The 11,137-nt window shown below is 59.3% G+C and overlaps 1 protein-coding gene across 2 annotated transcripts in view; it reads left to right on the forward strand.

Moving 5' to 3' along the window:
* The window catches only part of ARHGEF1 (Rho guanine nucleotide exchange factor 1), a 20,016-nt gene extending 12,292 nt beyond the window's left edge, over positions 1-7,724 (forward strand). For both annotated transcript variants that reach the window (XM_017849850.1, XM_017849851.1), the window contains exons 14-28: positions 1,869-2,015; positions 2,256-2,338; positions 2,515-2,640; positions 2,768-2,882; positions 3,291-3,391; positions 3,693-3,770; positions 4,028-4,103; positions 4,207-4,374; positions 4,936-5,023; positions 5,163-5,249; positions 6,037-6,104; positions 6,216-6,302; positions 6,733-6,896; positions 6,979-7,079; positions 7,376-7,724. In XM_017849850.1, coding sequence (XP_017705339.1) covers positions 1,869-2,015; positions 2,256-2,338; positions 2,515-2,640; positions 2,768-2,882; positions 3,291-3,391; positions 3,693-3,770; positions 4,028-4,103; positions 4,207-4,374; positions 4,936-5,023; positions 5,163-5,249; positions 6,037-6,104; positions 6,216-6,302; positions 6,733-6,896; positions 6,979-7,062 — 1,472 coding nt within the window. In that variant the 3' untranslated portion in view covers positions 7,063-7,079; positions 7,376-7,724. The remainder of the gene's footprint in view (positions 1-1,868; positions 2,016-2,255; positions 2,339-2,514; positions 2,641-2,767; positions 2,883-3,290; positions 3,392-3,692; positions 3,771-4,027; positions 4,104-4,206; positions 4,375-4,935; positions 5,024-5,162; positions 5,250-6,036; positions 6,105-6,215; positions 6,303-6,732; positions 6,897-6,978; positions 7,080-7,375) is intronic.
* Positions 7,725-11,137: the final 3,413 nt, after the last annotated feature.

The following is an 11,137-nucleotide window of genomic DNA, read 5'->3' on the forward strand; positions in this document are numbered from 1 at the left end:
AAAAAAAAAAAAAAAAAAAAAAAGCACTAAATACAACTGAGCACTGAGTTTTTTTATTTTTCTATTTTTTTTATTTATTTTATTTTATTTTTTGAGACAGTCTCGCTCTGTCGCCCAGGCTGGAGTACAGTGGCTCGATCTCGGCTCACTGCAAACTCCGCCTCCCAGGTTCACGCCATTCTCCTGCCTCAGCCTCCCGAGTAGCTGGGACTACAGGCGCCCGCCACCTCGCCCGGCTAGTTTTTTGTATTTTTTTTAGTAGAGACGGGGTTTCACCGTGTTAGCCAGGATGGTCTCGATCTCCTGACCTCGTGATCCGCCTGTCTCGGCCTCCCAAAGTGCTGGGATTACAGGCTTGAGCCACCGCGCCCGGCCGAGCACTGAGTTTTAAAATTTCGTTTCAATTAACGAAAATGTAAAGAGTTGTACGTGGCTGGTGACTATCATGTTGGACAGGATAGCAGTTTCTCTCCCCAGAAAGAATATAACATACAAAATTGTGCACTTAGACTCAGGGGATTTCAAGGGCCCCTGAAACTCACACATATGCCTTCTGCGGGGGTCCCTGGATCTGAGGCTGTCAACCACTGTATAATGTGGCTTGATGGTTAGACACTAAACACAGCTGCAAGCTTGCTGGCGGGTGGGATGACCAGCTTGTCCCCATTTGCTAAGGATATTCCCAGTTTTATTACTGAAAGCCCGTGCAGGCAAACGGGGACCATTCATCACTCTGGCTGTCTGGCACAGCAAAAAGGGAAAGGCGGTGGGTTGAGGACTCCTCAATGGCTTTTTTTTTTTGAGACGGAGTCTCGCTCTGTCGCCAGGTTGCAGTGCAGTGGCGCGATCTCGGCTCACTGCAACCTCTGCCTCCCAGGTTCAAGCGATTGTCCTGCCTCAGCCCCCCGAGTAGCTGGGACTACAGGCACCTGCCACCACGCCCAGCTAATTTTTGCATTTTTAGTAGAGATGGGGTTTCACCATGTTGGCCAGGATGGTCTCGATCTCTTGACCTCGTGATCTGAGCGCCTCGGCCTCCCGAAGTGCTAGAATTACAGGTATGAGCCACTGCACCTGGCCCCTCAATGGCTTTTAAGAGGGCAAATGACTCCACCAAGAGAAGTTTTTTTTTATTTGTTTGTTTTGTTTTGTTTTGAGATGGAGTCTTGCTCTGTCACCAGGCTGGAATACAGTGGTGTGATTTTGGCTCACTGCAACCTCCACCTCCCGGGTTCAAGTGATTCTGCCTCAGCCTCCCAAGTCGCTGAGACTACAGGAGCCTGCCCCCACACCCGGCTAATTTTTGTATTTTTTTAGTAGAGACGGGGTTTCACCGTATTGGCCAGGCCGGTCTCGAACTCCTGACCTTGTGATCCACCTGCCTCGGCCTCCCAAAATGCTGGGATTATAGGCGTGAGCCACTGTGCCCAGCTGTTTTGTCTTGAGACAAGGTCTCGCTCTGTTGCCCAGGCTGGAGTGCAATAATGCCATTATAGCTCACTGCAGCCTCAACCTCCTGGGCTCAAGGGATCTTCCCATTTGAGCCTCCCAAGTAGCTGGGACCACAGGCACACACCACCACGCTCGGGCTTTTTTTTTTTTTTTTTTTTTTAATTTTGGTAGAAACAGGGTTTCACCATGTTGCCCAGGCTGATCTTGGACTCCTGGGTTCAAGCAGTCCTCCTGCCTTGGCCTCCCAAAGTGCTGGGATTACAAATGTGAACCACCGTGGCTAGCCAGAGAGTTTTTTCCCACCAACATAGGACGCTTTCCTCCCTGCTCTGCCTCATTCCTCTAGCCTGCCCCTGAGATCATGCCCCCTAGTCTGCACCCTCCCCAATGTGCTTCCTGCTTTGGTGGCCCTGCAGAGCTGCTGGTGACAGAAGCGGCCCACGTGCGCATGCTGCGGGTGCTGCACGACCTCTTCTTCCAGCCCATGGCGGACGGCCTCTTCTTCTCCCTGGAGGAGCTGCAGAACATCTTCCCCAGCCTGGATGAGCTCATCGAGGTGCATTGTGAGTGCAGCGCCAGGGTCCCTCTGTGTACCCCACTGCCCCACGGGCAGCTCTGTTCTAGCCCTGGGTTCAACCTGCTCAGGAACCCCAGGGTTCACATGGGGTGGGGGCAGATACGCCATCCAGCCCTGAAGAGCAGACACAGATACACCTGCAGCCCTATTCCCACCACGCTGCAGCAGGCCCCACACAGCATATTCCAAGCCCTGATGGAGCATCCCTTTCCTCCTGCCCCCACAGCCCTGTTCCTCGATCGCCTGATGAAGCGGAGGCAGGAGAGTGGCTACCTCATCGAGGAGATCGGAGACGTGCTGCTGGCCCGGGTGAGATGCCCAGCCCTCCCCCTCCTCCCAGCCAGACACTTGGAATCCAGGCCCAGGGCGGGTCCTGAGCCCACCCTAATCCAGTCCCAGGGTCTGGGCTTCCAGCGTGTCATACTTTAGGCCCTGTTCTTGCCCATCCCCACTGAGACACCTGCCTGGCCTGAATCTCACTGTAGTTTGATGGTGCTGAGGGCTCCTGGTTCCAGAAAATCTCCTCCCGCTTCTGCAGCCGCCAGTCGTTTGCCTTAGAGCAGCTCAAAGCCAAGCAACGCAAGGAGCCTCGGTTCTGTGCCTTCGTGCAGGTGAGGTGGGGTCTGGACTCCAGCTTCCCGAGGAGGAGGGGCCTGGAAACCCAGACTCCTAGGTGCCTGCGCCCTGGGGTGAGCCCGAAGCCTGGGCCATCACAGCGCTAGCACCAGTTTCCTGCAGGAAGCTGAGAGCCGCCCGCGGTGCCGCCGTCTGCAGCTGAAGGACATGATTCCCACGGAGATGCAGCGGCTGACCAAGTACCCCCTGCTCCTGCAGAGCATCGGGCAGAACACAGGTACCGCAGGCCCGCCTCTCTGGGCCTCGGCTCTCCTCTTTTTTTTTTTTAATTTTTTTTCTCACTCATTTTCATCAGTGATACCATCACGTCTCACTGCAGCCTCGACCTCCCAGGCTCTAGCCATCCTCCCACCTCAGCTTACCAAGTAACTGGGACCCCAGGGTCACACCACCATGCCTGGCTAATTTTTTTTATTTTTTTGTAGTGACAGGGTCTCGCCATGTTGCCCAGGCTGGCTTTGAACTCCTGGTCTCAAGCGATCCTCCTGCCTCAGCCTCCCAAAGTGCTTGGATTACAGGCATGAGCCACCATGCCCAACCAGCTGTCCTTTGTCTAACTTTGGCTGCTGAATCTGGAGCCTCCAGGGCAGGGGTTCACCAGAGCTGCTCTCTCCCTTGCCTGCAGAAGAGCCCACGGAACGGGAGAAAGTAGAGCTGGCAGCTGAGTGCTGCCGGGAAATTCTACACCACGTCAACCAAGCCGTGCGTGACATGGAGGACCTGCTGGTGAGCCTGGGCTGGCCCCACACCTGGGACAGTGGGTGGTGTGAGAGCAGGGGGTGGACCCTACCTCAACCTGTCCAGAAGTCACACCCCACCCCTTGGCTTGTCTCCCTCAAGGGTCACTGTGTGTCTGGGGGTTGGCTTGGCCCTCAGCACCTCCCTCTGAGGGTCATTGGCGGTTAGGCCCGACCCTCAGCTTGCTCCCATCAGAAGTTGGTCTTGGCTCTCACCTTACCACTGTGGGTCACTGTGGGTCAGCCCCAGCACTTAGCTTGTCCCCATAACGCTCCCGTCTCTGCCCCAGAGGCTCAAGGACTATCAGCGGCGCCTAGACTTGTCCCACCTTCGGCAGAGCAGCGACCCCATGCTAAGCGAGTTCAAGGTGTGACTTTACCCTCCTGCCTCCCCTGCCCCGCTACTCTACTTGGCCCAGTGGATTTTGTGATACAGTCCCCAGCCTGTCCTCCCCATCCCATAATATACCCAGAGATCGAGAGCTTTGGCCCCCACCTCATGCCAATTCCATGATCCCCAGCCTGTGGTCATCCCTGGTCACTGCCCTGCCCTTCCCTTCCCTTCCCCACCAACCCCAATCACCCCCCGCCAACCTGCACGAACCATCACCCCCTCCTGCCTCAGAACCTGGACATCACCAAGAAAAAATTGGTCCACGAGGGCCCACTGACGTGGCGGGTGACAAAGGACAAGGCTGTGGGTGAGTGCCAGGGCAGCCACCTAGTGCAGGGTGTAGGGGCAGTGAGCCAAGGGCGGGGAGGGGGTTGCATGGGGGCGCTGTGTGAGCACTGCTCACCCCGTAGAGGTGCATGTGCTGCTGCTGGATGACCTGCTGCTGCTGCTCCAGCGCCAGGATGAGCGGCTGCTGCTCAAGTCCCATAGCCGGACACTGACGCCCACGCCCGACGGCAAGACCATGCTGCGGCCTGTGCTGCGGCTCACCTCTGCCATGACCCGCGAGGTGGCCACCGGTGAGCGCAGCCACTGTATGGCCCAGGGCAGAGGATGTCTCTTTTAGGCAGAGCTGCCTGTGGAGTGGGGAGCAGAACCCTCTACAGAGCCAGGGAGTCAGCATTCTGGCAAAGAGGTTGGGAAGCGGGTGGAGGTGGGCAGGGCGGGGTTAGGCCTAGTAGGTTTTATAAGTGAGGTAGGAACTGCTGCAGGTGTTTGCACAGAGGCGTGTCTTGTATAAATAAGAAGAAAGGCCAGGAGCCCAGTGAGGAGGGATTTGTAAACACACAGTTGGGAAGTTGCACCAGGGCCACAAACACTGGAAGCAGCTGGAGGGTGGGAGTGGCTGGCAGGGTTTTGTTAGGTAGACCAGGGGACCTGCCTGATTCCCTAAGGAGGTGTGGGGGGGCGCTTAGGAGGACACATCAGGCCCTGGATATTAGTGGACAGTGAGTGGTGAGTTGAATCATGGGAGCCCTGAGAGCACCGCTACTGTGAGTGACTTCCCCAGCTTGTGCTCAGGAAGGGGCACGCGCTGGGGGGACCTGAGCTCTGAGTCCCATCTCCCCCTCTCCCTGCAGATCACAAAGCCTTCTACGTCCTTTTTACCTGGGACCAGGAGGCCCAGATATACGAGTTGGTGGCACAGACTGTGTCGGAGCGGAAGAAGTGAGGGGGGGGTCTGAGTTCTGAGTGTGGGTTGAGGAGGCCCAGGCCTCTGGGTTCCCGGGGACAGGAGGGCTGTGGGGAGGCCCCGGCATAGGGTCTGGGCGCTCTGACTGCCCCGGGGTTTGGCCTTTCTCCCCAGCTGGTGTGCCCTCATCACCGAGACTGCCGGATCCCTGAAAGTCCCTGCCCCTGCCTCTCGCCCTAAGCCCCGGCCCAGCCCGAGCAGGTGAGGGGGGTCATGGAGAGAGCTGGAGGTTCAGGGAGGGGGGCCGGAAGGCAGGGCTGGCTTCCTTCCACAACTCCAGAATGCAAACCCCAGTCCTGTCGAGTGTGCATGTGTGTGAGTGTGCACATGTGTGAATGCATGTGTGTACATACATGTATGTGTGCCTGTACGTAAGCATGTGACTGTGCGTACATGTGTAGTATGTGTATGCATGCGTGCGTGTATGTGTGTGCATGTATGGTGTGTGTGCGTGTGTGTGAGAGCGTGTACATGCATGTGTGCGTGTGTGTGTGCCGACCCCACCACTGCCCCATCTGTCTCCTGTCTCCAGGCCTCTGTGTCTTCCATTGTCCGGGCCTCTCTGTCTCCCTGTCTCCCGGCCTCGACCTCTGTCTCTCTCTCCGGACCTCCCTACCTCCCCACCTCCAGCTCTCTGTCTCCCTGCCCCTGTGGCCCCCCAGGGCCAGGAGTGTGGGGTCACCCAGCACTTCCTCCCCTCAGCACCCGAGAACCCCTCCTNTGTATGGTAAGTTTGCGTGTGTGTGAGAGCGTGTACATGCATGTGTGCGTGTGTGTGTGCCGACCCCACCACTGCCCCATCTGTCTCCTGTCTCCAGGCCTCTGTGTCTTCCATTGTCCGGGCCTCTCTGTCTCCCTGTCTCCCGGCCTCGACCTCTGTCTCTCTCTCCGGACCTCCCTACCTCCCCACCTCCAGCTCTCTGTCTCCCTGCCCCTGTGGCCCCCCAGGGCCAGGAGTGTGGGGTCACCCAGCACTTCCTCCCCTCAGCACCCGAGAACCCCTCCTCAGCAGCTCTGAGAACGGCAATGGTGGCCGAGAGACGTCTCCGGCTGATGGTGAGACCAGAGGGATGCTGGGCGAGGGGCCAGGTTGGGGCTCACAGGTGAAGAGGGGCATCCACAGGAGGCCCGGCAGGACCTGAGCGCCCTCCCTGTTCCCCCACCCAGCCCGGACCGAGAGAATCCTCAGTGACCTCCTGCCCTTCTGCAGACCAGGCCCCGAGGGCCAGCTCGCTGCCACGGCCCTTCGGAAAGGTAGCCCAGCCCTGCCCCTCCAGGGTAGCCACCGGCCCAAACAGTGCCTCTGTTCCAACTAGAACAAGGCTTTCCCTGTCAAAAATTTCCTTACGCCCAGCTGCCAGAAAACAAATGCTCCAAACCCACCTGGCCTGCACCACTGTCCTGGGTGCCCACGTCCTTCTTCTGCAGCCGCCATCCCTTCCTTGACTCTATATTCACCCTCTCCCTGACCATCTCTCTGTCTTCAGTACCTTCCTGCCCTGTCCCAACCCTAAACCCAGCCTCACTTCTTCACCTCCCTTTGGATCCCCCAACTCCATCCGCTCAGCCTTGCCTGGCACCCACCCTCACCTCCAGCCCCTACACATGCCGTTTGGAATCCCCCATCCCAGATCCCACCCCAGCCCCCTGGTCTCCTGATCCCACCCCCCTTGCCCCTGGCCAGTGCTGTCCCTGAAGCAGCTTCTGTTTCCGGCGGAGGAAGACAATGGGGCGGGGCCTCCTCGAGATGGGGATGGGGTCCCAGGGGGCGGCGACCTGAGCCCAGCACGGACCCAGGAAATCCAGGAGAACCTGCTCAGCTTGGAGGAGACCATGAAGCAGCTGGAGGTGGGGCGGGGCGGACCAGGGGTGCCCTGAGTGGGCTGGGGAAGGAGGGGGCCCCCCTCATCCATGACCCCCATGCCGCCAGGAGTTGGAGGAGGAATTTTGCCGCCTGCGACCCCTCCTGTCTCAGCTTGGGGGGAACTCTGTCCCCCAGCCTGGCTGCACTTGAGGTCCCTGCCCAGGAAGGTGAGTGGGGATCTGGGGGCCAGGGCACTGTCCTGAAAGGAGGGTCCCCCTCCAGAGCTCGCATCCCTACAGCCCCTTCTGTCCATCTCCCTCTTTGTCTTTTCTGAATCTCCCCACTCCACCTCGTGTTTCTCATCTCTGTGTCTCTGTTTCTGATAATCTCTGTTTCTGTCTCTGTGCCTGCCTGCCTCTCCCCACCTCCCCTTCTCTCTCCGCTCTGTCTTGTCTCTGTGTCTGTCTCTCCCTGTCTCTCTCTCCATCTCTCCCCATCTCCCCTCTTCTCCTACATCCCCCAGGCCTTTTGCAAGAAGGAGAGGAATCGGGGAGAGGACGTGAGGGACCCCCCCCCACCCACACAGCTGCCGCAGCATCTCACACCCTGCGGGCCTGAGGAGAGGGAGCTGTGGGCCACACCTGGGAGGGGCCCAGCTGGGGTCACTGGCCCTGCATGAGCCTCAGCCATCTCTCCCTCTTGCCCTCTGCTTGGGGGACACAGGGCTTCATTCCGGAGGGCACCACGGTGACCTAGGCCATCTCAGTATTGCCTGTGGGGGCCACCCCTCCACTCCCCACCCCAAGTGCCTTCGCTCTGTTTTTATACCCTGAATTGGAGGTTTATTTTTTAATATATATTATCTAAGAAGAGATCTGTGTGTGAGAGTGTGGTGGGGCCTGGCGTGGCATCTGGAACTCTGTCTGGCGTCGACTTGCTGGGTCTGTGCCTCTGCGCCTGCCTCTAGTTGTTCATTCATTCATTCATTCCTTTGTTTGAACCGTTACTCCCCAGGCACTCCGCACACACACTGGGTATGAGGCGTCCCCCTGACACCGTCCTCCAGCGCCCACCCCCAATCCCCCATGCTCAGCACTGGGCACCCCGAGTCTCACTCTCTGTTCTTTTATTTCTGTAGTAAACTCTCTGGAGGTGACTGTCGGGATCAAGGGGAGCTGGTGGGAAGGGGGCCCCTCCTGGGTGGGGGCTGGGGGCGGGGTTATTGCTCTGAGCTCCCTGTCCCCAGGGGGGCCTATGTGGGGGGGTGTCAGGACTGGGGCCAGCACAGGGGGGTTGGAGACACGGCCACACAAACACTTGGGGCACAGCACAGGGGTAGGCGGGCGGGGAAGGCTGGGCGCCATATTGCACTTTGGGAGTGGGGCCAGGCGGGGACCCCCCTCAAACTGGAGCCTGGGGAGGAGGCTGGAGGCCATCACATTCCCTCTGTCCTCTGTGGAGGGGGAAGTGAGACCTCAACTCTGGGGCTGGGGAAGGAGACTGGGGCAGCAACATGCCCAGACCCGTGAGGTGCTGAGGGCTGGTCCTGGGCCTTGGGCCAGGCATCAAGGGCAGACGGGCGGCTGCCCTGGTCCTTGTCTCAGCGGAATCCATTGCCCCCTGCTGGCTCAGCTGCCAGTCCCCCCTTTGCCTGCCTTTGCCTTGGGGGGCACCGGGAGAGCCTCATCGCCCTCGCTGTCAGAGCTGCAGCCACTGACGTCGGTGATCTCCAGCTCCGAGTCGCTGTCCTCCTTCCCACCAAGGGCAGCCTCTGGACCCCCAGCCCCCGGCAGTGCCAGGCGAGGGGCCGCTGCCAGGCCCGAGGGGCGCTCGGGGCCCAGGCCCTCCCCTGTCGAGGCCAGCAGAGGCGCGGCTGTGGGGCCTCCCCCTGCCCCTGCCGAGGGCAGGTGGCTCAGGGAACTGGCCAGAGGGTTGGGGTAGAAGTGCGGGGGGTAGAGAGAGGGAGGCAGCTTGGGGAAGGGGCCCGTGAGGTACGGGTTAAAGTTCCAGGGGTACTCGGGGAAGGCGCGGCCATAAGGACCCAGCAGGCCAGGGGGCTTGGAATAGCTGGTGGCACCTGGGGGGCACAGGGGTAGGTCAGGCTGGGGTGTTTGCCTACCTGGGGACCAGCAAAGGGGGCTGCCTCCCTGCCATATCCCACCCCATCTCCCTGCATCCCTCCTACATAGCATCTCACCCCCTCACACAGCTTCCCCAACTCCATCTCCTCCCATCCCCCACTTGTCCCATTCCTTAGGCACCCCTGAAAGCCCTTGTCCCCCTCTCATTTCCCCTCCCTCACCTCACATCCTTTTCTGGGTTTTATACACACACACACACACACACACACACACACACACATGCATGCATACACACACATCCTACAGCCTGGCCCTGGGCCCCCTTCCCCATCCCTTCTCTTGTCTTTTCTTATCCTCTTCCCTCAAGCCTGCAGCTTCTCCCACCGTGCCCCCAGCACCCCACAACCTCCAGGCTCTTACCAGAGCCCAGGAACGGGAAAGGGCTGTCCAGACGCAGTTTATCTGTCTCGGAGGTGAACAGGGGTGTCCGGGTCCCTGGCTCTCCCAGGCGTGGTGCAGAGAACAGGGTTTGCAGGGTCTAGAGAGGGAGTGGCGGAAGCGGCCCTGCTCAGACTGTCCCCTCCCCAGAGTGGGCACCAAGTGCCTCAGTTCCAGGACCCCAATACCCAGACTCACCTCAGGGGTGAGGGGAGGAGCATCTGGCCCTGGGGCCCCCCCGAAGGGACTGGGGGTCAGCAAGAGTGGGGAGCCGGTGGCAGCTGCCGCCATGTCCAGCAGCGGGTAATTGACAAGCACAACTTTGCTGAAGTTGAACTTGTAGGTGAACCTCTTCCCTTTGGTCTTGTGGAGAATCCGCTTGTTGTAGTAGTAACTGTGGGGAGAGCGGTGGTGCTGGGGAGGTGCAGGGGGAGCCTTGGGGCGGGATCTGGGGTTTCTTAATGCGTGTGCTGTCCCAGGCACGATGTACAGAGCACTAGAACTTGGGGAAACTGAGGCTCACAGAAGTCCCTTAACAGGGATCACAAGGCAAGGAAGGGATGAGGCAGGAGTGGGGACCCTGCCCTGCGAGACTCCAAAGCCCAGGTTTAGGGGTCCTTCCTCCTTGCCTTCCTTCCACCCACAAGTAGCTATGATGGCTACTCACGCACAGCCCTGTGCCTTGTGGGATCCAGCAGGAACCTGCCCCAGGATGCAGAGGGGGCACCAGAGGGACAGTGGGGGGGAAAGGACAAGTTGGGATCCAGCCCCCAGCCCGTCCTCACCGCAGGGCCCGGCTCAGCTTGTCGTAATTCATGTGGGGCTTGCATTTGCGAATGCCCCACAGCCGGGCCACCTCATCAGGGTCTTTGATGACAAATTCCCCATAGTCCCCCTGCCAGGCGATGACGCCCTGGTACTCCTCCTTCTGCAGCAGCTCCAGGATAAAGTGCCACAGCTGGATCTGCCTCGAGCCAGGGGATGACTCTGGCTTGTAGGCCCAATCCGGGAAGGCAAACCCTGGGAACAGGAGAGAGGGAGTGGCCTGGAGTCAGGATGCCAAGTCCAGGGCTCTGGGTCCTGCTGGACTCAGTAACCTGAGAGGCATCTAGTTCTCCTCCAGCCTCAGGCATCTTTAGGGACCTGGTTTCCACTCTCCAAACCTCCTCCCCTGGTGTCTGGTCCCCAAATTATCCAAATATGGGCAAGAACCCAGTCATCCAGGGATGCTGTGTTGGTACCAGTCTGACCCCCTACCTTAGCACAGCTCCCCCAGGCTCAGCATCCGGAGGTGGAGGTAGGAGGGATTGGCTTCCTGCACCCATGACAGGAGGAATGGGAGAGGGGGCACCCCTTCCCCAACAGCATTAGTCTTCCCACTGACCCCAGGCAGCCCCAAGAGGTCTCTGGTCTCTCTTGTACCCTGCACTGCCCCCAGCTCTTGCTGTCTCTGTTCCCCATTCCCTGTCCCCTGCTCCACCTTTTGGCATTCCCCAGAGCCCCCCACTGACCCACCCTGGCATATCCAGGCATATCCAGGCTGGGGCTGTGTGCATGTCTGTACCTGCCTGTGTATTTATACCTTTCCCATCCGTGTGTCCCCTCCACCCCATGTCCATGCCCATGTCAGTCCAAGAGCAGTTGGTCAGCCCATATCCATGCCATGTCTGTCCAAGAGGCAGTACAGACAGGGTGTGTGATTGCGCATGCACAGCAGCATAGTGCCGCACGGAGGACAGTGTCACACAGACATCAGTTCACTTGGG

The sequence above is a fragment of the Rhinopithecus bieti genome, unplaced genomic scaffold (genome assembly GCF_001698545.2).
Source record: "Rhinopithecus bieti isolate Rb0 unplaced genomic scaffold, ASM169854v2 scaffold_33065, whole genome shotgun sequence".
NCBI lineage: Eukaryota > Metazoa > Chordata > Mammalia > Primates > Cercopithecidae > Rhinopithecus > Rhinopithecus bieti.